The sequence below is a fragment of the Puccinia triticina genome, chromosome 9A (assembly GCF_026914185.1).
Source record: "Puccinia triticina chromosome 9A, complete sequence".
In the NCBI taxonomy this organism is placed as follows: Eukaryota; Fungi; Basidiomycota; class Pucciniomycetes; order Pucciniales; family Pucciniaceae; genus Puccinia; species Puccinia triticina.
This window is the reverse complement of record NC_070566.1, coordinates 3102018-3126581: the sequence shown is the minus strand read 5'-3', so window position 1 is coordinate 3126581 and position 24564 is coordinate 3102018. Positions and strand designations below refer to the sequence as shown.

Sequence of the window (24564 nt, the reverse complement as noted above, 5' to 3'; positions counted from 1 at the left end):
CAGAGGCTATGATCGAGTGAGAGGGAGAGAAGAGGAGGGGCCGCGCCGATCAATCGTTGATCGTCCTGGTCTTTTGGATCGAGAGAGCGAAGAGGAGGGGCCGTTCGGTCGGTCCCTGAGGCTAAGATTGAGCGGCGGAAGGACGACCAGTTAGGAATTGCTCCGAGGCACCGTTAGCGCCTCAAAGGAATCCGCGCTTCGTGTTGGTTGCCGGTCCTGTCGCGTCTTGATCCACTGAAACGAGGACGAGAGCGGCTCCTGAGACGAAATCGACGGCGATGGATCGATGGGATGGGCTCTGAGACACCGTTAGTGTCTCAAAGGAATCCGCGCTTCGAGCTGGGGGCGAGTCCCAAAACGAGGTTAGAGGAGATCGTGGATGTGTAGGATTGTTGTTCGGATTGTTTGAGAGTTTCGGAGAGGGAGGAAGCAGGCCAAGTTCCGCTGAGATCTTGGAAGTTTGGATCGTTCTTTCAAGAGAAGATTGAAAGAAAGAAAAAGAAATATAACCGCCAAACGCCTCAAAACCACAGTGCGAGACTGTAAATCTTGAGGTCGCTGGTTCGATCCCGGCTCGGGGGACCAAATATGGTGCTTCGACCGGTGCTAGGCCGGCGACAGCGCTGGGAGGGGATGGATGCCTGGTGGCTGCCCTCGTGGATCGGTCCAAAAAGATGAGTCAAAGGGATTCAAGGTGATAGCGTTGGAAGTGGTTTTGAGTGGTTTCGTTGAGGGTTTGATTCTCGACGGCGGTTTGTTTGAGGGATTCTGGGGATTCTTGATGAAGGTTGGATTCGTCGGAATGCCGGACTTGTGATGATCAATAGACTCTTGATGGCGGATCAGAATGCCATGGCCACCCATCATCCAAGTTCGAGCTGAACTTGGACTCAGGGTGACATGTCACATACATTTCATCACATCATCCGCGCGCGCAAGCGCGCACAACAAAACCACACAACACAGAGAAGAAGGAAGAAAACAAGAAAAGAACAAACAAGAACAAGAAGAAAAACCCTGAGCCTGACTGAGAGATGAAAGAGAAGAACAGAGCACCAAGAAATGAAAGATCACAGAGCAGCAACAAAAACCATACAAGTGAGAATGGAGGAAAGAAAGGAGGAAACAGGGGATAAAAGGAAAAACAAAGAAAAAAAACCAACAACAAACCCACAGCAAATGCTGTGTTAGGACCAAGAAAGGTGAAAAAGGATAGGTGAGAGAGGGAATGGAAAAAGGGAATAGGGAAGAGAATTTGAAGGGAGGGGAAGATCTTGAAGTCTTGAAGAAGGTTGAATATTGAGGATCTTGAAGAATGAAGTCTTGATGATCTTGAAATCTTGAGGGTCTTGAGAGTAGAGCTGATCTTGCTGGTGGCGAGGGAACTGCTTCTGACTAGCTGTCAACCAAATGGGCCACCACACCGGACAGGTGATAAAACCCCTCTGGAGCTACTCTACAAAATCCGGCTGATCCCAGAGACTTTGTACCCTTTTGGCGCCCATGCCATCATCCACATTCCCAAGGAGCGGAGAAAGAAACTCGACGAACGAGCTAGGGAAGGTCAGCTTCTTGGCTACCCAGCATCTGGAGCTGACTGGTTGTTCTGGGTGCCAAGCGAGCGTTGTATGATCCATTCAACGGCGGTAAAGTTTCCCAATTTTCAGCGTCTTCCGGTTGAGAAAGCAAAGGCAACACCATCACCGGATCTCATAGCACCGCCAGTTGAGGAGAAGGAAACAGAAGTAGATCTGATCCTCAAGCAAATTATGCTTAAGCTTGGTGAAGAAAAAACGTCTGAAATTGCCGCTGAAGAACGCCGCCAAATGGGTTTGTTGTCGACTTCGGAGGAGCACAACCTCCCAAAGACAATGAAACAAGCACTTTCTAGTTCCGATGGCCACCTATGGAGAGAAGCAGCCGAATACGAGATGCTAAAGTTTGGCCAACTTGAAGTTTGGATCCCAGCCGTGGCGCCGAAAGGCTGTAAAGCTCTAGGAGCCAGATGGGTGTTCTCTATTAAACAAAAACCAGATGGATCAGTCAATAAATACCGCGCGCGCTATGTGGCGAAAGGGTTCAATCAGCAAATGGGTCTAGACTACAATGAGACTTATGCTCCTACGGCGTCATTGAATACACTTCGACTCCTCATCTCAATTGCAATTTCCCACAAATTTGCGACAGCCACCTTTGATGTTAGCTCAGCTTATCTGTATAGTCCGATTGAGGAAGAAGTCTACGTACAACCTCCAGTGGAAATTGATCCTTCGCTGAAAGGGAAAGTCATGCGCCTGAAGAAAGCTCTATATGGGACGAAGCAAGCTGCGCGATGTTGGTGGCGTTTCTTTCAGAAAACTGTACAGTCACTCGGTTTTGAAGCTAGCGAAATGGAACCTTTGCTCTATTTGTTCAGGCGTGGTGAAGGTTTCATCATCATATGGCTACATGTAGATGATGGTTTTGCTCTGTCCTCGGATACGTCACTTCTCCGCAAACTTAGAACAGGTATGGAAAGTCAGCTTGAAATTAAATGGTCAGACAATTTACAACGCCTCGTGGGAATTGACTTTGTTTGGGATGGCAAACACCTCAAGCTCAATCAATCAATTATGGCAAAGCAGATTGTAGAATCATATCAACGGAAGACTTATGGACATCACTGTCCCCTGCCGGAAACGGAGCTAGAGATTTTGGCTGGAGATCCAATAGATTCAACTGTTTTTCAATCTGTCATTGGTTCTCTGATGTATCTTGCGTGCGGAACACAACCCGACTTAGCTTATGCGGTGAATCTGCTTGCGCGGTTCTGCGCAACGCCTTCGGAATCGCACTGGACGGCGCTGGACTGGCTTATTGGTTATTTGGCGAGGACAATGGGGAAGGCACTGGTGTACAAGGCAGGATCGGGAGGACTTCATCTCTGGACGGACGCGAATTGGGGAGGCGAGCATGAAAGATCCACAACTGGATACCTGCTGACCCATGACGGAAACAGCATTGCATGGGGTTCAAATAGACAGACAGTGGTGGCGATGTCAACATGTGCGGTGGAATACCTGGCGCTATTGGAGGGATCCCAACAACTGGCCCACCTACTCAACATCTTTGAGGAGATTGGTTTTCAGCCGCAAGTGGCGATGCACTGCAACAACAAAGCGGCCATCCTTATTGCAACAGACAACACTTCAAAAAAGAAAACCAAGTACCTCAGGCGGGCCTTTTATTTTGTGAATGATTTAATACGGGAAAACAAGATTAAGGTAGCGTGGACCAGTACTCATGATCAATTGGCGGATGTCTTGACGAAAAGACTTGGACCCTCAAAAATGCTCGGGGCATTGAATCAACTCGGTGTTGGCGGGTAGGTTTTGTGATCTCGGGAGGGGGTGTTAGAGTAGGACGGCATAGGCAAGATCACAAAACCCTCTTTAGTCCATAATCATGTAGTTAGCCAGAAACCTAGTTAGTGTACCGGGGACCGTTTCCCCCGTTAGGGCTTGTAGCGTGTACTTAGCCTGGACGATCCCGCGCCCCGGCTTCAATCTCTTTCTTCACCGAGATTGGAGACCGGGACCCGCTAGTGCCGATAGCTAACTGCGACGGGGCTGTATCGTCCAGTACCCATTTGCCCCTGGCATCTTATACTTCGGGGACCAAGATCTCCCTGCGAAATCTGAAATCTGGCGGCTCAGATCTGGATTTCCAGATCGACGGGAAGTCCTTCACTCGCTCACCCCGTTTCGCGCAGGAAAGAACTGGGCCTGCCGGCTCTGCGGCCGCCAGTTCACCCGCCGGCTCAACTGCTCCACCCACGAACGCACCCATCTCAACCTCAAGGAGCGCGCCCAGTTCCAGTGCCGCCTCTGCGAGCGCGCTTTCACCCGCAGACACGACCTCGAGCGCCGCCTCCATTCCGTCCATCCCCGACACGCCGTCCAGCGCCCCTCCGACCGCCCCGACGCCCACCCCTCCGGCAACGACGAGACCAACTCCCTCCAGCTCTCCATCGCACAGGCCAATGACACCAGAAACGAGGTCCGGATCCTCAGTCAGTCCCACCATCCTCAAAACGCAACACACACTTGCCTGACATTCTCTCCCACCCAGTGCTCGAGCAGCCGCCGCCGGAGCTGGCCCAGCCGGCCCCGCCCGACCAGCTGATGCTCCCATCGACGCCGACCTCGACGCCATCGACGACGGGCACAGTGCCGGCCACCGCCATCCTGGCCTCAGGCTCGATCCGCGGCGTGTCCCAGACCATCGAACGCATCTCGCTCCCGCAGATCTCCGCCCACAACCCCGCCCGCGAACCCATCTTCAAGGTCGACAAGAAGTGGGCCTGCGGGACGTGCGGCCGGGTATTTGTCCGCAGGAATAACTGCAGGGCCCACGAGGCTACCCACCGCGACATCCGCGATCATCTTGCTGCTGTTGAGGGCTCTGCGACAAATGTACGGTCCTTCACCTGGGGTTTATAGCACCAATGCCCGACATGCGCCCGCTCCTCCTCTCGCAAACACGACCTCGAGCGCCACATGTCGGCCGTCCATCCGGGCGTCGAGCTCGTCTCGGAGAGGGGCTCGTCGCCGGCCGACTCGGGCCGGCGCAAGCGTAAGCGTCGGCGTCTCTCCCCGTGCCCGCAGAAAGAGGGCTGACTTGTGTGTGTAGGGAGGAAGTACGAAGGGCCGGACGAGTGGACGGCGATTGACCCGTTTATTCTTGGGCTCGCGGCCGTCGCTGCGTCTGCGGCCGGGTCTGTGGATAGTCCTTCGCCCCGGGTCGGAGCCTGGGAGCCGCCGTGCAGGGCAGCGGGGGGCGAGGAGGAGGAGGAGGAGGAGCCTCGGCTGGCTGCTGCGGACCGCGTGGCGTCGAGATCGCCGGCGCCTCCGCAGCAGTCCACCGGCCACTTCAACATCTTCGAGACCTTCGGCCCCGCCGTGCCCCCCTCTCCTCCATCCCCCACAACCGCCGCCGCCACTTGTGCTGCTGATGTGTCTGCCCACTCGGCCGTCAGGCTGGACCTTCATCAGGGCCCCCGCGTCACTCTGCTCCCGATGGACATCCAGCTCGATCCTCGCTTGCTGGGCTGATCTTTCTCCCTTTATTCTGTTGTGTCGCCTTGTCCGATTGGGGTTTCTTTTTTCTCTCTTATATATATGCATACACTGGGTACTCACAAACTTTTAAAGTCCCTCAATTGCAGGCGCGCGACTTCGAAGGAGGAACTTACACCCAACCTTGCAAGACAGGAGGCAGGAGAAGTCTGCTATTCACCCTCTATCATCTTTTGCTCAACAAAAGCTACACAAAGGTACTTGAGGCCAGTGGCGCTACCCCACAAGATGCACGAGCATGACTCTGCTCTGCTCATATTTTATTTTTATTTTTCAAAACCCAAACCACATTTTGAAAAAATGAAAGAACAAGGGAGATGCTCTGAGAGCAAGCAACTGCCAGTAGTTGACATGCAAGAACTCCAAACAAGCTTGTGGTATTACACAAGCCTTTGTCAAGGCTTACTGTAAACCAACCTTCAATGCAGAGTGACTGTGCAGAAAAAGCTTTTGTGTGTACTGGTGGAGCTAGAACAGCAGAAACCTGCATGTCAGCTGCTAGCCATTGCTTGACTTTTGCCTGCAGTGTATCTGCATTGTATTGGTTTTTTGATACAATACACAGAAAAAAAATTCTTTCTGTGTGTCAGCGCTCCAATATCCCCTGATACACAATGTATTGGAGACATATTTCTGGGATTGGCCCCCCCATACAACACATCTCTCACCAAAACCATGTATTGGCTAGACCAATGCAATACATGGTTGGCAAAAATCATGTATTGGATAAGCCAAAACAATACAGATAAATAGGCAATACACTATCATATTGTGTCTGGTACAGCATTGTGCTACACTACACTACACCATGATGTGTTACGTTACTCTATGGTAAATATGTTATTCAGGGGGAAGGGCTTGACCCCTCCCAAATCACACTGGAAAACTCTCAAGGGGAAATATATTTTTTTCAAAAAAAACAAAAAACCTGGAAACAGTTAGTTGGACACTTCCCAAATGTCCACCCAATTTAATTGAAAGCTCCCAATATACCTGTAACCCAAAAAGGGATCCTGGTGGTTGGTGGGGAGGAGTTGGTGGCGGGTCTGCGGGACGTAAACAAACTTTTGGCAGCTGTTTCCCAATTTTTGGGAGTCTTTTTTCCAATCCTCTTGCATTATAGTTCATTAAGTAGAAATGGAAAGGGAAACCTGAATATGAGACAAAGATTTTACTGTGATAGATTTTAGATTAAATGAATTTTTATGTTTTCCAGTGGGAAAAATGGATCATCAGATTGATTAACAGCTTTGAAAATATTGGAAATAAATGCAATATTTTTATTTTTTTTAACTGAAACTTAGGGGGATTCTGGTTTTGATAAACTGATGAATTCATGTGCCCATGAGAACTAGGATGAAAAGCCAATCCAAGTCTAAAATTTCATGGACTGAATTCTAATTGCTATTTTCCCTGTATGGAGTTGCATGCATCAATCTTTCTTTTGCGTTGATTTTTTGGCATGATTTTATCAGAGATGGCTTGATAATTAGAAAAGAAGATGATCTTATTGATCACCTCAACAATTGTAGCATTTTCCTTTTCTTTATTCCAGTGAGTCTTCAAACCTTTTCTATTTCTTTCAATCCAATAGCCAAGAAGATTAGTAGAAAAAAGGTAGTTTGATATTCTCTTTGTAACCAAATTCGCATGGGCTGTAGGGTTAGGAGTCTTTTCAACTTTCAGCACCTTTGAAGCTTTCTTGATCCATTCTTTCTCATCTGATCCCATTACACCTGCTTCAATTTCTTGCCAGAATTTAATTATGAACTTCAAGATTTTGTTGGATTCATTCAATGTCAACAATTCTCCTGTATGCTCTTTGAATAATGAGAGATAGATTATAATAAGTAGATGAGTTGTTTTAGTAACCCGGCTGATAAATTTAATTATGGAATCAATCCCTGGTTTTGTTGCTGGGTCTATTGATTGATTAAATTTTGATTGAAGTTGACTCTTCATTGTTCCCATCAGATCTTCTGAGAAAATTGAATTTTTCTCAAGAGTTATTTTACTGTCAGAGATCCTCAACAAAGTATCAAGTAAACTACCCCAAATATCTTGTTTTTTGAATTGGTTTGTCATAAATTGGTGTCTGCCTGATGTATATGTAAATAAAAATTCCTCTGGTTTTTCTCTTTCAATGAAAAAGAACTGTTGCAAATTTCTTTCACCCTTAGATTTATTAAGAAACTCAAGAAACTTTTGACACTGACCATCTTCAATTGTGCTTTTTGGGTCTGCTTTTAGGAAGCTCCAATCATATACTTTGAAAAGTGTTCCTGAGGTCATGCTTGTTTCCATTCCAGAACTATTCAAGTTTCCCTCATGTTTTGGTATTTCTGCTTTGGCAAGTATGCTTTCACATTTTGGCCAGCTTTCTCTCCTGGTTTTTTTCTTCTTGGGAAAGAGCTCCTCATCAACTTCTTCCTTTACTCCTTTGGCTAGGAAGATGCTTTTTGGTTTTGGTTTTAATGTGAGACTAGATTTTTGGCACCTGAGAGAACCAGCCAAGGCATAGCTAACAGGATTAGTTTCTTGCTTTGGTATTTTGGGTCTTTGTTTGAAGGTCCAATTAAAATTCTTTTCCTCCAACTTCAAGGATGTTGTTGAGGATTTACTGTGGGGAATGTAATCTTGTGTCAACATCACTCCACCATTGCCAGAATATGAACCAAAATCTTCATCAAAAACTGGGGAAGATGCATGTTCTTGAAGGGAACAGATGATTTCAGCTATGTTTTGCTCCTCTGAGGGAATCTTCAGCAAGGCAGAGGAACAGAGATTCTCCACAGGATTTTTTTCAGTTGCAGGTACATTCAATTTAAATGAACAGAAGCCATTTTCCTGTGATATGGCTTTACTTAATTCAGTTGGGATGGCAGAAATAAATAGAGGTGAGATTAACATATGGAAGGCAGAATTTTTTTTAAAACAGGACTTTATGCTTGAAAAACTGCTATGAAGATGATTACGATAAGGGCTGTCAGTTGAAAACAAATAACTGTGATTGGAGAGCAGGGATGAATGGCCCCATATACTGCTGGAGATCTCCTTTTTTTATGTGCCAGGGAATTTTCCCTTCTGTATTCTATGTAAGCCCTGGGTCCAGCATCTGTTTCCCTTGTCTCAAAGCAGGTACCATGTTACACAATGGGTTTTTATACACTTTCTTGGACCTTTGAATACACAAATATTTCTTGAGGGATTTTTTGGTGCTCTTTGTCATCACAGAAACATGTACTAGTACAAGTTATAGAATGTAAATACAAAACCACACACAGTTTTATTCATTGTACATGATTTGAAAATTATGAGGGTGATGAGGAGCGCATAAGAGTGTACTTGACCCAGCAAAACAAGAAACTTTCACACAGTCCTGCGTAAGATGAGAGCCTTGCCATAAATTTCCACCCAGATACAAATACCACCCAAAATAATCTAGGGTTCTTCACTGGCTTTAATCTTTTATAAATATAAAAAGAAGCCCCAATCTCTTTGATCTGCTGTTTTTCTCCATGATTATTCTGTCTCAATTTTACTTCAAAGATACTCACATTTCAAGAAAAAGGCACACAACTACAACCAGTTGAAATGCAAGAAAATTGTATGCAACTGCTGTTCTAGCTCCAGCCAAGCACACAGCAGCAGTGACTGTGGATTGAAGCTTGCTTTGATAAAGGCTTGAGTGGAACCCCAAGCTTCCTCAGATTTTCTGCATGTCAACTGCTTGCAAAATATTCCTTCTAGTTTCATGCTTGAAAATATACCCTAGAACTGGATCCAACCAAATAACTCTTGGGTGTTGGGTTGTTTTTGGGCACATTTTGAGTGAATTTGGACAATTCAAACCTGACCCAACCCCACTCCAAAATGTTTTGAGGTTGGGTTTGGGAAGCCTATTCTCTCATTGGGTCAGCCCAAAAACTTAGTGTGGCACTGTTCACTCCATGGGTGTACCAGCTATTCAATGCACAAAACCCATCTGGGGAGCACTAAAGTACGCCCCTAGGGTGCCTTGTTGTCACCCCTGCGCCCTCACCTCATGGAATAGACTACAGGCGGCATTTGGGAAGCAAACCAAACCAAGAGCATCAAGAGTATCTGGGAATATGCCCAAGTACCACACAGCTGATTGTCACTGGGGATTTGCTGTGTGCCCAGGGTAATTGATTGGGCAGGCTGCACAGCTGGTGGGACTGGGCACATGCCCAATTCTTGCTTGGCCAACCCCAAGCCATTGACCAATGCAATCATCAACATCAGTACACATACCATTTGTTGGCCCTCTACTCAAAAAACTAGTACATGTGCAAGCCATTCTCAAGGGTATAAATACTGTTTGTCCAGAAGAGGAGACTCCCTTCTCAAATATTGGGGAGAGAAGTTTCTCTCCTCAACAGCCCAAACTGGCCCTTGAGGTGGAGAGATTCCCTTTGCGCCTGTGGGTCTTGTATGGTGGGCGCCCCAGAGGCAAGATCTCCCATGTAGGGTCCAGGAGGCGCCAAGCATGCCACCACATTGGCTCGCCAATAGCCCCACTGTTCAATTGGCTCCAAAATCTTAGTTTTACCCACACCCAAGGCAACCCAGCCCCAGCCCAACAGGTCCCAATTTGGGTTTGGGTTTGGGCAGCATATTCTAAAATACACCCTGACCCAACCTGACCCAAAGTAAAGGTTGGGTTGGATTAATGGGCCCTGTTTTCAGGCCCAAGCCCAACCCATTTACACCCTGAATATAGGTGTATGTACCATGTTGATGACCGGGTTGACTGGTCATTCAAGGGATTCAAATTCAGATGGCCATCAAGGTGCAGACACCCTCTTTATCATGACCCAAGACCAGTTTCACTGTTCATGCTAAGGAATACAATACACTCCTTTGACAACTGCTTTGTCTGTTTGTTTGACAATAAAACTGATTAACTGCTGAACTATTCATTGAGTACATACTACATCCCTCCCAACTACCAGGTTTGTTTGGTCATCCAGAGGGGAGGATATATGCTTGCATATCCTATTTGACAGGTTGTTGGAAAGGAGTGCATGTGACATTCAACCTCTTATTGAAAATTAACTGGTTTGGCCTGTCAGGTTGTTGTTGAGCAAAATTTGGGTTCCTCAAAGTTAGACCATCATAAATACATTTTTTGCCTGGAAAAATTTGGCAGCTTTTGACACTCCCTGCAAATAAAGTGATACAGTTGCAAGGGGCATATTACTGTACAGAGTAAGCCCCCAGGGGTCCCTGGTTTGGAATTTTGGGATCTGGGAGGAAGAAAACAGGAGATTCAGCCTAATTTGGCAGGATCTGACACTGGGTTTAGCCTAATTTGGCAGGATCTGACACTGGTTTTCTGAATGAACGACCTCTGGGATGGTCTTGAGTACCGAGGAGAAGCAGCCGGCAATGGCCGCGTGTGGATCAAACAGAACCCTGGCAAAGACACAATATGTACCCGGTGTAAGACTCAAAAGTGGTTGTGAAACCCTTTTGCTGAATGGTGAAGGGGATGATGGAGGTGCAAAACTCTGCCCTTCTGCTATCAGATAACAAGACCCACCAAGCTAAGCTTGGCAAGTTTTAATAATTGATAGGTCTGGTCTAGTTCCAGATGAAGTTGTTCAATGACAGGTATGTGAGATTTGAGAGTGAGTTCAGTAGTTATTTGCAAATATAAGGGTTGTAGTGATGTGTGGTGGTGATGGTAAGTGTAAAGGGTGGTATGTAAATAACTGGGGAATACTGAGATGAGGAGCTGACAACTGGGGAGGAGAGAACTCCTTATATAGACAAAAGTGGAGCCCCAGAGGGCTTGTGGGTTAGGGTTTCAACTAATCTAGACAATAGTGTGAGGGATTTTAGCTGGTGGGAGTAGATACAAATGATGTCATAATATGTCAAGGGTACATAAATGATGTCAGAAGAATGCAGTAGGGCTGCATGAAGGCTGCGTAAAGTGACAGTAGACTGGATGAGTTGACAGGTGGATGGGGGGGGGGGTGCATAAGTGAAGTCTGAGGCTGCAGAGTCAGTGTGTGATGACATCATAATATGGAAATAGAAGAGTACTTGATAATACATAATGACTGTAGTCTGATGGGGAGATGTATGTTTGTATCCTGTGATGGGTATAAGCATAATGCTGTGATCCTTGCTTGTGACAGGTTGGTGACTAGGTACGTTGAACGTGTGATGGGTGTCCAGTGTCCAAAGAAGTGTAGGTTCCAATCCAGCGGGGTTCAGGTGATGCTTCCAGTGGTGACTAGGGGTAAAATTGGCCGTAGAATCCATTTCTGAGGTCTGTTCAATGGTATCGTGAGGTGTATTGTGAGTAAATATATGTATGAGAAAAAACTTTTGATTTTTCACTTTTCCGTCTACCACACCGGACAAGAACAGCACCAACTTTGCCAAGAGAAACAGTGGCGGCAAGAGTGGGGTTAGCTACAGGTTGGACAACCCATCCCCTGATGATTGATCTGTGAACGCTGTTGCCTCACACCATCAAGCTTGTTACCTCTCCAATGTTCACATTGTGTGAAGGGTGCTGAGAGGTGAAGAGGGCACTCGGACTCTGTAGCCATGGGCTGATGAGTGCTTGGACCCCATGGCTATGGGTTTATGGGATCCATAGTCATGGAATTACAGCTTATAAAGCCATAATTATGGGTTTATGGCATGTACTAAGCAGGGGGTTTGTAATGCAGGGGCCAAAAAAAAAACTGACTGGTCAGAAACCTTGGCCCGGATAGAACTAGAATCTACAGCCTCCAATAGGCCCAAAACTATCATTTACATGTTGTATTAATCCCATATGCATGGGCTTAATTCGGCCTGCGTCTCAGATCTGATTTTGCGGGCAAGGCTGTACATTAATATTGAGCTTAACTAAGCCTCTCCAAGGAGGCGCAAAGCATCTCCAAAGGAGAGGCTTAGGACTAAAGTCGGATTCTTGGCCTGAGGCTGACAAGGTTTTTTGAAGAAAATGAGCAATTTTGTATTTACATTTATTTTATGATTAGCTCTACGGTTTTACTCCAAATCCCAGTTGACCATGTTGTAGCCCTTGATCTCAGCTATCTTGTACATATTTTTTCAAGTATTCTCAGCAAACATTTTGCCAGGGCTGTTTCTGAGCAATGTGATGGACCCATCGGGCCACTTGCTGGTCAAGATTGGACAGGTTCTCACAATTTGGGCTCACCAGACCTCCCAAGGCAGTTTTTTTACATCACAATTACTTCCAAGGGATGAGGATACATGGTAACGTGTGCAACAAGGAGCTGATTCTAATGGTACTGGAGGCTGTGAAGAAATCCGAGGGGTATGCAGTGATATGTGGATTAGAAGGATTTGTTGGCCATTTGGCTGGGCAGCCTCAGGCCAAATGTTGGACATTAGGCACAAGTCCCTCCCGCAAGCGGGAGGGTGCTTGCGCCCCGCAAGCACAGGGAGGGACTTGTGTTAAGTTTGCAGTAATATGCCCCTTGCAACTGTATGTTTTCATGACACACCGTTATGTTTCAACTTTGACAGCCCTAATTAGCCCAGTTCACATATTTGCATGTCCCCAATTGCAAAAGATGTTGCTGATGGATAAAATAGGAAGCTTAAAAAACCCTAACATGGCTGTGGGAATCAGACTTTCATGAGTTTGTTAAGCACAGTTGATTGTAATGAACATTCTGCTAGCTGAGGGCAATGGTGCAACAAGTACAATACATGTGACTGTATTGTATTGGAAAAATATCAAAATAAATGTATCTGTATCATAATTTTCTCCAAAAACTGTACATATGTATCATTGGAATTGTTTGGTGAAACCAATACAAAACATATTTATCATAATTGAATGTATCTGCATGAAAATACAATACAATGTATAGCCTATACAATACATGCATTGTAATTGTTGCAGTGTTGCTGAGGGCCAACATCAACCAGGCTATTGCATGCACAAATCTTTTAACAACATCTGATACAGTCAATGTACCGCAAGAGATGTGAGTTGAAGTGCTGTAAAGCTGGCAAGGCACCGTAGCTTAAGGGGCTAGACAAACATGGTTATGTGTGATTGTTTGAGTCCGTGGACAGTGTCAGTACATATGCTGGGAGCACACCAACCGCGATGAGGCCTTGCATATGGTGAGTTGTAAACTGGACAGACCACGTCAGCAGAGCTGTCTAACTGCAACGGAGAAAAACACGGAGCGGATGAATATATATATGTAGTTGAAAAGGTTATATTATCTGGTTTATTACATAAAAACGAGGTTCATGAGCAACGAGTCGTCAGTGGTTTCATGGCGACAGCATCATCGGGAAGAAAGGAAAAGCGGCGAAGAGGAGTGGGCCAGGTGTTGAATAACTTAGTAGCTGGAACTATCAAGACAGTAGGGCAATGGTAGTGGCAAGCAAAGAGAGAAGCGTAAGCATGACCAAATAGCATCCAGTGTTTGTATCAAGTTATACACATGTGTGTGTGTGTGTGTGTAGTGCACAGCTAAGAGCGTGAGAGGTGCTCGTGTGGAAAAAAGAAGGCATCTTTACTTCTTGTGGCCTGCAGTGGTGGATGACTTCTTGTGGCCTGAAGAGGCGGGTTACTCCTTGTGGCCCGAGTAGTCGGGAGGCAGAAAGTTGAAGCCGAAGGGGATCGCCATCCTCTGCTGGAGTTGTGCGGCATTGTTCTGGAGCGATTGGGAGTTGAGCTGGATCTGCGCGAGGGTGTCGGGGGAGGGGATGGGATCGACGGGTTCGATGGGGGTGGGTTGGAAGACCTCGACGAGATGGGGGAGGGGCGGGCGGGGCTGGGGCTCGGGGATGATGCCGATGTTCTGGATGTCCAGGTCGGCCCACTGCTCGTTCGTCGGCAGCGGCTTGTCGAAGTACCGGGGCTGGAGGTGGGGCGAGGTGGAGTCGTATTCGTAGAGCTCCCAGAACCGCTCCCGGCGTCTGTCGAGCGCTTCGTCGGGGGAGACCGAGCGGCCGAGCGAGGGGCGCTTGAAGTCGAGATGGGTGTTGGAGGATCGGCGGCTGAGCGAGTTGTGGAAGTGATGGTGCTTGAGGGGACTGGTGCCCAGGAAGGAGCTTGTGGATCGCCGGACGGGGCTGGTCTGCATGTTTTGGGGCTGGCTGGAGAATGGGCTGGGCGGCGGGGCGTCTTGGTCCCTCTGGGCCATGTATTTGGGGGACGATTTGGCCATCGCATCGCCGAGCAACCAGGCTGGGAACTTCTCCGCTCGTAGGTAGGGCAGCTTTGGCGATGGTATCGGGGGAGGGGTAGGTATGCGATGGTGGCGCGAGATCTTGAGGCGGCGCACTGACTTGCTGATGGGGGGAAGGACCGGATCGATGGACATCGAGTTCTCTTCCGGGGTGTCGGCTGACATGGCCTTGGAGGGTGATTGGTTTGGCCTCCTGTCGCTGCGGGGCCCGTCCCTGGGCGGAGTGAAGTACTCCATCTCATCGAACTGTTCATTGGGAAACAACCGCCGGATCTCCTTGGTTAATGTTACTTCGAAGGCTTCTTGAGATCCAGCTTTCGCTAGGTTTGTGGCAGCCTTACTGACCGAGACTTGAGAGAGGACGCTGTTCCTGGGGGCGCGAGTTCGTAGTCGGCGGGTTGAGCTTTCGCCTCTGGAGTCGGTGCTCTGCAAGACCGATGGATGTTGCAGTTTCGGGGGCGGTGGCCGGGTGGGGCAAGGAGACTAGATGAGTGAGTGGGGATGGAGGACTCGGATGGGTCCCCCGGAAGAGAGTGATGCGGGGAACAGAAGGATGCTCACCAGGGCAGGGGTTCGGATGGCAGGATGGGCCATCATCGGGACGGAGGAGGGTACGAGCGGCTGTCGGTCTGGAATCAGGCAGCACGACAGCGGGTAGAAGCTCAGTCAGTCCATCCCAGCCAGCGGAGAGCCCACAAGCAACACCAGGCTCACCTTGCAATGTAGACATGCAGACAGACAGACAGCAGCTTGGACTGGCTTGGAGAGGGGGGGTGGAGCAATGCTATCACTTGAATGAAGAGAACTCAAGAGGGAAAAGGATATGTAGCAAGCTTGACCTACAGGCAGAGAGCAACTGGATGGCTGGGGGAATGGGAAATGGGTTCTCTATGGAGGGGGAAGCTGGGCTGGGATGAAAGGTAGGGTTGCTTGAGGGTGGCCTATGTATCTGTCTTGGGACAAGCCCCAGCTGGGTGGAGTATGGATTTAGGATTATGTATATATACAGTGCACAGCATCACTACAGCCTTCTGGAAGCTTCCATGACAGCCTACATTGGGTGTATTATGTACAGTAGGACAGGCGCACATGCATAATACAATCCACATGGCACAACTTCCCGTCTCTCATCAACAAATAGGTCGGCACTCAAAAACAATGCTAGCTAGCAACGGTGAAACCAACACAATACATTTACTGCAGAAAGTAACAGCTAAGACCCCAAGCGGTCGTCGGGCAGACCTGAGACGTAGTGTCCAACGAGTTCTGTACCAACAGTGAAACCAATCCAATACACCACAGGGCAAAGCTGAAAAAGGTGTGGCACCCCCATTCCGGTTATCAATAGCAGTTCAACATACTCCCCTCAATGACCAGTTTGCTCCAGTCATCAAGAGACATACTTCCCTTAATGACCGGTAAGCAGAAATGTTCCAGTCATTCTTGAGAGGAGTACATAGTACGTACTCCTCTCAAGAGTACATACTACGTACTCCTCTCAAGAGTACATACTACGTACTCCTCTCAAGAGTACATACTACGTACTCCTCTCAAGAGTACATACTACATACTCCTCTCAAGAGTACATACTACATACTCCCCTTGGTGACCTGATTGCTCCGGTTGTTGAGAGGAGTGAGCACTCCCTTCTGGAACAGAGTGGCCATTGAGAGGAGTACATGATCCCCTTGATGACTGCTAATCTGTGCTGGTCGGCCATCACGGAGTGCGTAACTCTGCTCAATGGCCTGTGCCCGCCATCGGCATGATGGCTGGGTGTTAGCCAGAGCTGCTGCCCTTCAAAATTTCTTTTGGGGGGGCTGTGTACCTGACTGCTTAAGTTCTGACTAGGGCTGGATCCCGCGGGGTACCCAACCACTTTGAGCTAGCCCGGCGCCCGTCCTGCGGGTATACCTGTCACTTGGGTACCAAAATCAAGCAGCCCAATCCTTACCCGCGGGTATTGGGAACAGGAACAGGGTACCTGCGGGGCAGCCAGGCTACGGGTATGCCTGCAAGTATACCCGCAACCCGTTCCCAATTCCCGCGGGTAAGGCCTGTAAAGGCCCAGAGCTACTGCACCCACTTTGCGCCCATGAGCCATGAGGCCCCAGTCCGGGCTGAGGGACCTTTGTGCTTTTGATATGTGCATTTTTTTTGCTCACTTCCTCCACGTGGGTGCAAATTGGTAGCCACAGTGCACCTGAACATGGCCTTCCTAATACCCAATATACCCGCGGGTATTTCTGAGGCTGCCCATGGATTGTACCCACCCCTAGGCCGGGTAAGGTCCAGGCAACGGTGAAACAAATACAATACAGGTATCTGTATCTGTTTTGCACCCAATACTATCTATTTGTATTGTATTCAAAGACCAATACTATACAAATGTATTCAAACTTTGGTATCTTGTTGCAAATACAGCCCAATACAAGATACTGTATTTTTATGTTTTTTGATAGTTTTTCTGTATACAGTCCACAGTGTCCAAAAACAAGAAAATCAAGTTTTAATAATTTATTGATACAATACTATGGTATTGTATCTTCAGGCAGATACAATACATTTGTATTTACAATTTTGTATTTTTCAACAGATACAATACACAAGTATCTGAAGATACTGTATTGTATAGTATCTGTTTCACCGTTGGTCCAGGCAAAGAGGCGTCCCGGAGCCCTATACCTGCAGGGCAGACCGCAGGTATACCCGGTGTGATGAACAAAAGTGGTCACTGCGTAGAAATCTCAGGACCCTGCCGCTCCAAGATGATTCCCAGGTAAAGTCGGGTGATCTGCAGAAACTCCACTCCACAGCTCCGCCGCGTTGTAGGGCTCTGAGTGGGATAAATAAAGTAAAGCACGTAAAATAATCTAGCTCCGCAAAATTAAACAGTAAAATAAAGCTTTGCCGCATAAGGAAGATAACTCCGCTGTAAGACTCAAAAGTGTTCCTGAGAACCTTTTGCTGAATGGAGAAGGGGATGATGGAGGTGCAAACTCTGCCCTTCTATACTATCAGATAACAAGACCCACCAAGGTAAGCTTGGCAAGTTTTAATGAAGTGATAGGGTTGGTTGGTTCAAGATGAGCTTGTTGATGACACTGAATAATTTGTTGTTATTGTTAATGTAAGGGTTGTTATGTATGTAGGTTGTTAAGTATATGTAAGACTGTGAATGTAAATGTTGGGGTGACTGTAATTGGTGAGTAATGAACTGAGGAGCTGACAACTGGGGAGGAGAGAGCTCCTTATATAGGCAGAAGTGGAGCCCCAGAGGGCTTGTGGGTTAGGGTTTCAGCTAATCTAGACAACAGGGTGAGGGATTTTAGCTGGTGAGAGTAGATACAAATGATGTCATGATGTGTCAGGGGTACATAAATGATGTCATAAGAATCCAGTAGGGCCGCATGAAGGCTGCGTAAAGTGACAGTAGACTGCATGAGCTGACAGGTGGATGCAGGGGGTGCATAAATGAATTCTGAGACTGCAGAGTCAGTGTGTGATGACATCATAATATGGAAAATAGAAGAGTACTTGATAGTATGTAATGACTGTAGTCTGATGGGGAGATGTATGTTTGTATCCTGTGATGTGTATAAGCATAATGCTGTGATCCTTGACTTGAGGCTTGTGACAGGTTGGTGACTGGGTATGTTGAACGTGTGATGGGTGTCCAGTGTCCAAAGAAGTGTAGGTTCCAATCCAGCGGGGTTCAGGTGATGCTTCCAGTGGTGACTAGGGGTAAAATTAGCCGTAGAATCCATTTCTGAGGTCTGTTTGATGGTATCTTGAGGCGTATTGTGAGTAAATATATGTATGAGAAAAAACTTTTGATTTTTCACTTTTCCGTCTACCACATCCTCCCCCAACTTATTGTCTGTCCCCAGACAATTTCACCGGAAAAGTGCCGTATCTTGACTTCTGGAAGCTTGAGGGTTGAGCTTTTACTGGGTGACATGAGGAATCCTTGGGAATTTGGCCGTTGGATGTCTTCTGGGTACTGTGTCAGAGAGGCTGGGTGGGGTGAATTTTGGTCAAAAATTCAACTTTTGTCGTCCTTCTGACTTTTCTTGAAGAGAAATTTTTGAGGTCTGTTTGAGAGTTGAAGTGCTGCGCACAGTCCGCAGTCCGCAGTTGCGCAGCTGTGCTACGGTGCTGCTTGTGCTATGGTGGCGGCCGCAGCTGCTGCTCCAGCGCCTTAGGGTGCGCGCTGTCGAGGCCGCGGGCCTCAGGTGTCGAGTAGTGATCGGGGACTCGTACCCGCCTTTGGTGGTTGACTGATCGGGCTTTGGGCCCGGGTACTTAGTGTTGGTCGGACCCGCCCAGCAGCTATCCCAGCCCCGCATTTGGGTCTCAAGTGTGTATGTGTGTTGGTCGTACCCCCTTCGGGGGGTATGGCTTATTCAGGCCTTCAAGGGCGTATGGGTTTGGGGTTCAAGACCCATACTCAGCTTTGCCAATCTTCTGCAACCCTCCAATACGTCACCGTCGCCGATGGCCGACCGCTGGCGCCGTCGAGGTCTGGCCCCACCCAAGCCGATAACTAGACTGAACCCTGCTGGTGAGCAGGTTTCCTTTTCGAAGTGAGTGCGTTCGTGTTCTTCCTCGATAGCTGAGTGGCCGTTACGTTAGCTGATGCAGCTGTCAGATTTATTACCTGCACCACTTGCACCACCAAATCTGACAGGTCTTTGGGGATTCTGATTGGGCTGCCTTCGCCGGCAAGGTTGATTTCCAGCCGGCGATCTCATAGCGGCCGGCCCTAAGACGGTAAGACTAATTGGCCGCTTTTTCCCCGTTTCCTCCAGCAACCTGCTTCTCAAGACCGGGCCGTGGGTTCATGTACGTATGGTTCTGGAGAGGGAGATGGCCCCACACGCCGTCAGGCTTGACTTTATCTGGGGTTCCTATTCGGTCAAGTCGGACGATGCCACTTTTAGTTACAAACGGTTCGTGGCCTCCGTTCAGAGCCCGCGTATGGGGCAAAAGGACTACGGGCCTTTAAGTCCCTATGAGTCCTCACAGGATCCAAGGTGAGTATAAAAAAGGTTCCCCCCCCTCCTCCAACCTCATCATCCACCTCACTCCTCCCCAGTACTGAGTTCTAGACTTATCCCTTTTGTTTGCTACCATGTCCAACAGACCCTACTATCGTACCTACTTTTCCCCGTCCCCTTACCCATTACAAGCTCGCGGGGCTTCTGCTAGCGCTTCAGCTCGAGTGTGTTTTGTTCTGTTTGTTATACTTAGTAGTTTGTCTTTGGCATCGCTGACCCCCGTTGGTCGTTTTGTTCCTAGCCGGGTTCCTCTGTACACAACCCTATCCTTATCATGGACGGGCCTATGTACAGAGGCGGGGTGATTCGTCCTTCTTGGTTCCAATGGTCCCGCCAGCGTTTGGAAGCGTTCAACCGCCCCAACCAACCTCAAACCCAAGTCAATCGCTCAGCTGATGGCCTGGCTTCTCCGGATCATCGGCCTTTTGTCGTTGCCGGATCGGCGATGGCCCAAGTGGCTTCGCTGAGTTGTATATCCGGACCGCTGTAAACTATCCAGTCCGGAACTGACTCCATTCTTTGGTTACTACAGATTATCGCGTCCAGTGATCGTCCGGATTCCCCGACCGAACTCCGGACCCCGTTGCCCTCCCCGTTGCGGGTTCCCCCCGGGTTGGTGGGCCTCCACCCCCGCTTTCAGGGTGCGGATGCAGCCAGTCCCGGCCAAGCGTCTCCAGTATACCAACCTCGCCTCCCGGGTGAGAGATCGCATCCCAACTTGCCCGTTTATCAACCCGCTTCCGACAAAGCCGACAATCCAGTGAGTCAATCTTTCTCTTCCCTTTTTTCCATACGAGTTCCTGACCCCCGATCTTCGCCACACAGTTCTTAGTATCCAACCGAGTTGTCATAGGCGACGAGTGGCTGGTACCAGCTGCTCCTTGCCCTAGCAACCTCACTTCGCCGGCTACCAGCTGTCAAAACTCGGTCGCAGATTCGTCCGAGTACGGGTCTCATTCCTCAGCCGAGTACGGGGATTGTTCCCAGGGTTCGGGTGCGTCAGGCTCATCTCACTCCGGGGAAGCTACTGCCGAGACCAATCGCGCCGATGATGGGATGGACCTCCTTATTGAGTGGTCAGGTGGTGTACGTCCTTCTCCTTACTCTATCACCTATTTCTTACCCGGCCGCTCATTACTTTCTGCGCTTCCTGAACAGGTCCCTCCACCCCCTGAGTGGGATGATACGTGGACCACCTTACCCTACTGGCTTAACCAGCCCGCGCCTACTGGTAACGAGCCCAACGGTCATCAACCCATCGAGGTTGATGCCGTTGATCCTGAAGGTGGTGCCAATGCCGACGGCGTTGATGATGCCAATGGTGATGCCAATGGTGAGGCCAATCCCGACGGCGTCACCAAGACTGATCTGGCGGACGACGTCAGCATGAGTAGCGTTTCTCGTGCTTCCACCCCCTCCATCATTGGTCAACCCCCGATCGAGGATCTCCCCTTCTTAAGCGACCTCCAAGTCCAAGCTCTCCTGGAGCCCCATTGTCCCTTAGCTATTGAGCATCGTGCTCGTTTCGCAATCGACTCCGAGGCCTATACTAGGCTCTATCACACTTTTGCTCGAGCCTTCGTACCCTACTGCCAGCAGATTCCCAACGAGGTTGTCAACGGTCGAATCCAGCGAGTTCACATTTTCCAGGTCGTATCTAAAGAATTTCGATCTACCATGCGTCAAGCTGGCTACAATGACTAGTTCCTTCGTGAGTTTCCTCCTCTTTTTACACCTGCTTACACCCACAATACTGATCCTCTGGTTTGTTTCTTTCCTAGTTTTTTGTTGTTACTGATCTTTTGTCCAGAGTACCCGGGGTAAAACGTGTTTTTCTCAAAAAAATCGATAGATAATCCTAAAAAAAACTCAAAAAAATTGTAAAACCCCCAGAACCCTAAAATTTAAGATGATTAGTTATTTTTTATTTTATTTTTGTCTTTTGTTCTTTTCATTTTTGAAATTAATCCATCCCAGACCCCCCTCCCCCAACTTAAACAGGTTGTCCCCAACCTTCCCTGTAAGCATACCACTGAGAGAGAAAGAGAGAGAAAAAAGATAAGAGAAATGGAGAAGAAGGAACAGTATAGAAACTGTGTGAGGTTTTTTTTTTTTTTTTTTTTTTTGGTGTTTTATGTTGAGTTTTTGCTGTGGTTTGAAAAGTTGGTCCTGATATCCACTGAACTGACAATTGAAATCATTTAAAGAGTGACTTTGTCAGGAGCAGGCCTTTTTTCCTCCCCCAACTTAAACAACAACCCTGGTAGGTGTAATCCAGCTCAGTCAGAGCCATCTGATGATCCACCATCCAAACTGTTGCCAGATACTTCCTCCATTTCGCCGTCTGCAGACTCCGGCTGAGATGGATCCTCATCCTCCTGAATGTCTGCTAGTTCACGTCCTCAAGGGTAAAACCGTTTGATATGTGAAGCTGCATAAGCCCTCTTGAGTTCAGTCCCATCCAATTCTTCCAAGATATAGGAACCCTTGGGTAGTTGTTGCTTGATCCAAAAAGGTCCGTTCCATCGATTTGCAAACAATTTTCCCCACTGATCCTCCAGGCTTTTGTTGTAGACCAAAACTAGTTCTCCTGGATCTAACGGCTTCCAAAGTCTTGCTGCCATTTGTCGATCCCAGTATCAAACAGATGAATTTCTGACCTTCATCAACTTTTCGTGAGCTATTCCTAGAATTTCTTCTTGACATTCCAGTTGCATAGTCCTTGCCTCCAAGAGTTGTTCCGTGGTGCTGACTTCAGTCCAATCAATACCCAGATAAGTGTCCATTTCCAAGTCAACCGGGAGAACCGCTTTCTGGCCAAACACCAGCTCGTAAGGTGAATATCCCGTTGTGCGTTTTGTTGAAATTCTGTCAGAAAAGAGTACTAAAGGCAGATATTCCCTCCATTTCCCACCAGATTCGCCACACATCTTGATTAGGGTGTCTTTAATGGGTCGGTGTCCTCTTTAAATCATACCATTGGCTTCAGGATAATAAGGTGTAGGAGGCCGAAATACTGCTCCAATCTTTTCGACTGCTTTGATGAATTCATTCTTGAATTCCGGTCCATTGTCTGCCGTCACCGCTTTGATTACGCCATATCGATAGACCCATTCTTCAAGGAGAAATTTTCCAATAGTTGCGGCTGTCAGTTTCACCAGAGGAGCTGCTTCAACCCATCCAGACAAATCATCCCGTGCTACCAGCAAGTACTTGTACCGTCCAGCTTTGATATGACAGACGTCCAAAGCTACTCGTCCGAATAAGCTACTCTCTCCTGTGGGGTGCCGTATTTCTCGTGGAACTAATGGGTCCCTCTTTTGACAAGGTTCGCAGCTATGTACCCATAACTTGACTTTTTTCTTCAAACTTGGCCACCAAAATTGGCAGACTAATCGCTGGTATGTTTCCTCAAGTCCCCGGTGTCCTAGATCTTCGTGAACCATTTGTAATAACTTGCTCTGGTAGGATATCTTGGAGATCACTAGTTGTGGCATGGGTGAATGTCTTCTCATGAGTCGTCCATTCTGGATAAAATAGTTAACCGATTTTCGTTTAAGTTTCTGAAAATCCTCCAGATCCATAGAACAAGGTCTCTGCAGTGTTTGCAGATAATATTTGAGGTCTGTCCAGAAACCAGAAGCCTCCCACTCCAATAGTTCCGTTGAGGCTGAAATTATGTTATACCGTGAGCAGGCTTTGATTAGGGGTTCTTCCTCGTCAAAGTCTTCCGTATCATTGTAGAATTCTTCCTCTTCGTCGCTTATTGGGCGTCTGGACAAGGCATCTGGCATCGTGAACGTTTTCCCTGGCTTATGCACCATTTCGAACAAAAAAAGTTGGATGAATGCTACCCATCTTGTCATGGGGGCATTGGGAAGTGAAGGCGAGTTGATCATCTGAATTAAAGACTGTGCGTCCACTTGGAGTTCGAAATGTTGACCCCATAAGAGCGTTTGTAATTTCTTCAGGATTTGTGCCACCCCACAGAGTTCCAGTTTAGGCTGTGAATATTTTGACTCAACCGGCGAAAACACAATTGATTCGTATAATACTGGTCGATTTAATCCGGTCTCAAGCTCCTGTTGTGAAAGTACTGCACCGGCCGCAATGAAACTGGAGTCCACTGCTAAAACAATAAGCCCTGCGTCTTTCGAATAATCAAGGTTCTTCAGGGTGATATCTTCTCCAATTATCTCTTTCAGCTGATTGAAGGCATCGTCACAGCTTTCGTCCCAGAGCCATTCTACGTCCTTTTGTGTCAGCCTTCGGAGTGGAGCAGCTATTTCGGACAGATTCTTGACGAAAATCCTGACGTAAGTTACGATTCCCATGAAGCCTCGGATCTCCGTGACGTTATTGGGAGTTGGCCATGTCGTTATCTTATTCTTCTTCTGATCCGAAACCCTTCATCCTTCTTTGCAGACCACATGACCCACAATATCCAAGGCAGGTACACAGCATGCAAACTTTTTTCCTGAGATAGTGAGTCCCGCTTCTTCAATTCGGAACAATATTCTTTCCAGTGTTTGAGCGTATTCCCAGATAAAACATTGGATTCCTGGATTCTCTTCTAGAACTTCATCATTGTATGTGGAACTTGGCCCTTTGATACCGCCATTGTCGATAAATACGCCTACGTGGTCGGGTATTTCATCCTGAAGAATCCACATCATTTGTGCTTGATATACTGCTACTGAATTAGTTGCACCCTGCGGAAGTCTGGTGAGTTGAAATCTTCCTAGTGGAGTATCGAAGGTGGTGAGAGGTCTTGATTCCGGGGCCAATTCCCTTTTGTTGTATCCACCCATAATGTCGCCCAATCCATAACAGGCTCTTCTGGCAAAGGATTCAACAAACTCTTCTGTTGCAGGCGGTAGTCCTGCGTCTTTGATGGTGACCTTATTCATTTCTTGTAAGTCGTGAACTATCCTTAACTTCCCGTCATGTTTGAGTACGCAGAAAACCGGACTAGAGTAACTTGATGTTGATTGCTCGTAGAGTTTATTCCGTACCTGTTCCCGTACTTGCTCCACGTATTCGTCTTTGATTGCTGCTGGGATTGGAATTGGTTTCTTCTGCCATGGTACATGATCAATTACCGGTATGACATAGGGTAGACCATATGAATGTTTCAAGAGTCCTCTTTCCTCCGGC

General features: G+C 47.8%; 3 protein-coding genes across 3 annotated transcripts in view; 1 reads left to right on the top strand and 2 right to left on the bottom strand.

Moving 5' to 3' along the window:
* Nucleotides 1-4021: 4021 nt before the first annotated feature.
* On the top strand, nt 4022-5093 carry PtA15_9A317 (uncharacterized protein; the record flags this gene model as incomplete). The annotated part of the gene is made up of 4 exons (XM_053172514.1): nt 4022-4051; nt 4122-4454; nt 4680-4801; nt 4877-5093. 4 exons carry the CDS (start codon nt 4022-4024, stop codon nt 5091-5093), a joined length of 702 nt encoding a protein of 233 aa, XP_053023747.1.
* Nucleotides 5094-13723: 8630 nt separating this feature from the next.
* PtA15_9A316 (uncharacterized protein) lies at nt 13724-14584 on the bottom strand (the record flags this gene model as incomplete). The annotated part of the gene is made up of 1 exon (XM_053172513.1): nt 13724-14584. The coding sequence occupies one exon, from the start codon at nt 14582-14584 to the stop codon at nt 13724-13726; it is 861 nt and encodes a 286-aa protein (XP_053023746.1).
* Nucleotide 14585: 1 nt separating this feature from the next.
* Nucleotides 14586-24564, bottom strand: part of PtA15_9A315 (uncharacterized protein) — a gene marked incomplete at both ends in the record, with an annotated part of 31187 nt that continues 21208 nt past the window's right edge. Inside the window, 2 exons of the mRNA XM_053172512.1 lie at nt 14586-14593; nt 14693-15061. Of these exons, the coding sequence (XP_053023745.1) occupies nt 14586-14593; nt 14693-15061 (377 nt within the window). The remainder of the gene's footprint in view (nt 14594-14692; nt 15062-24564) is intronic.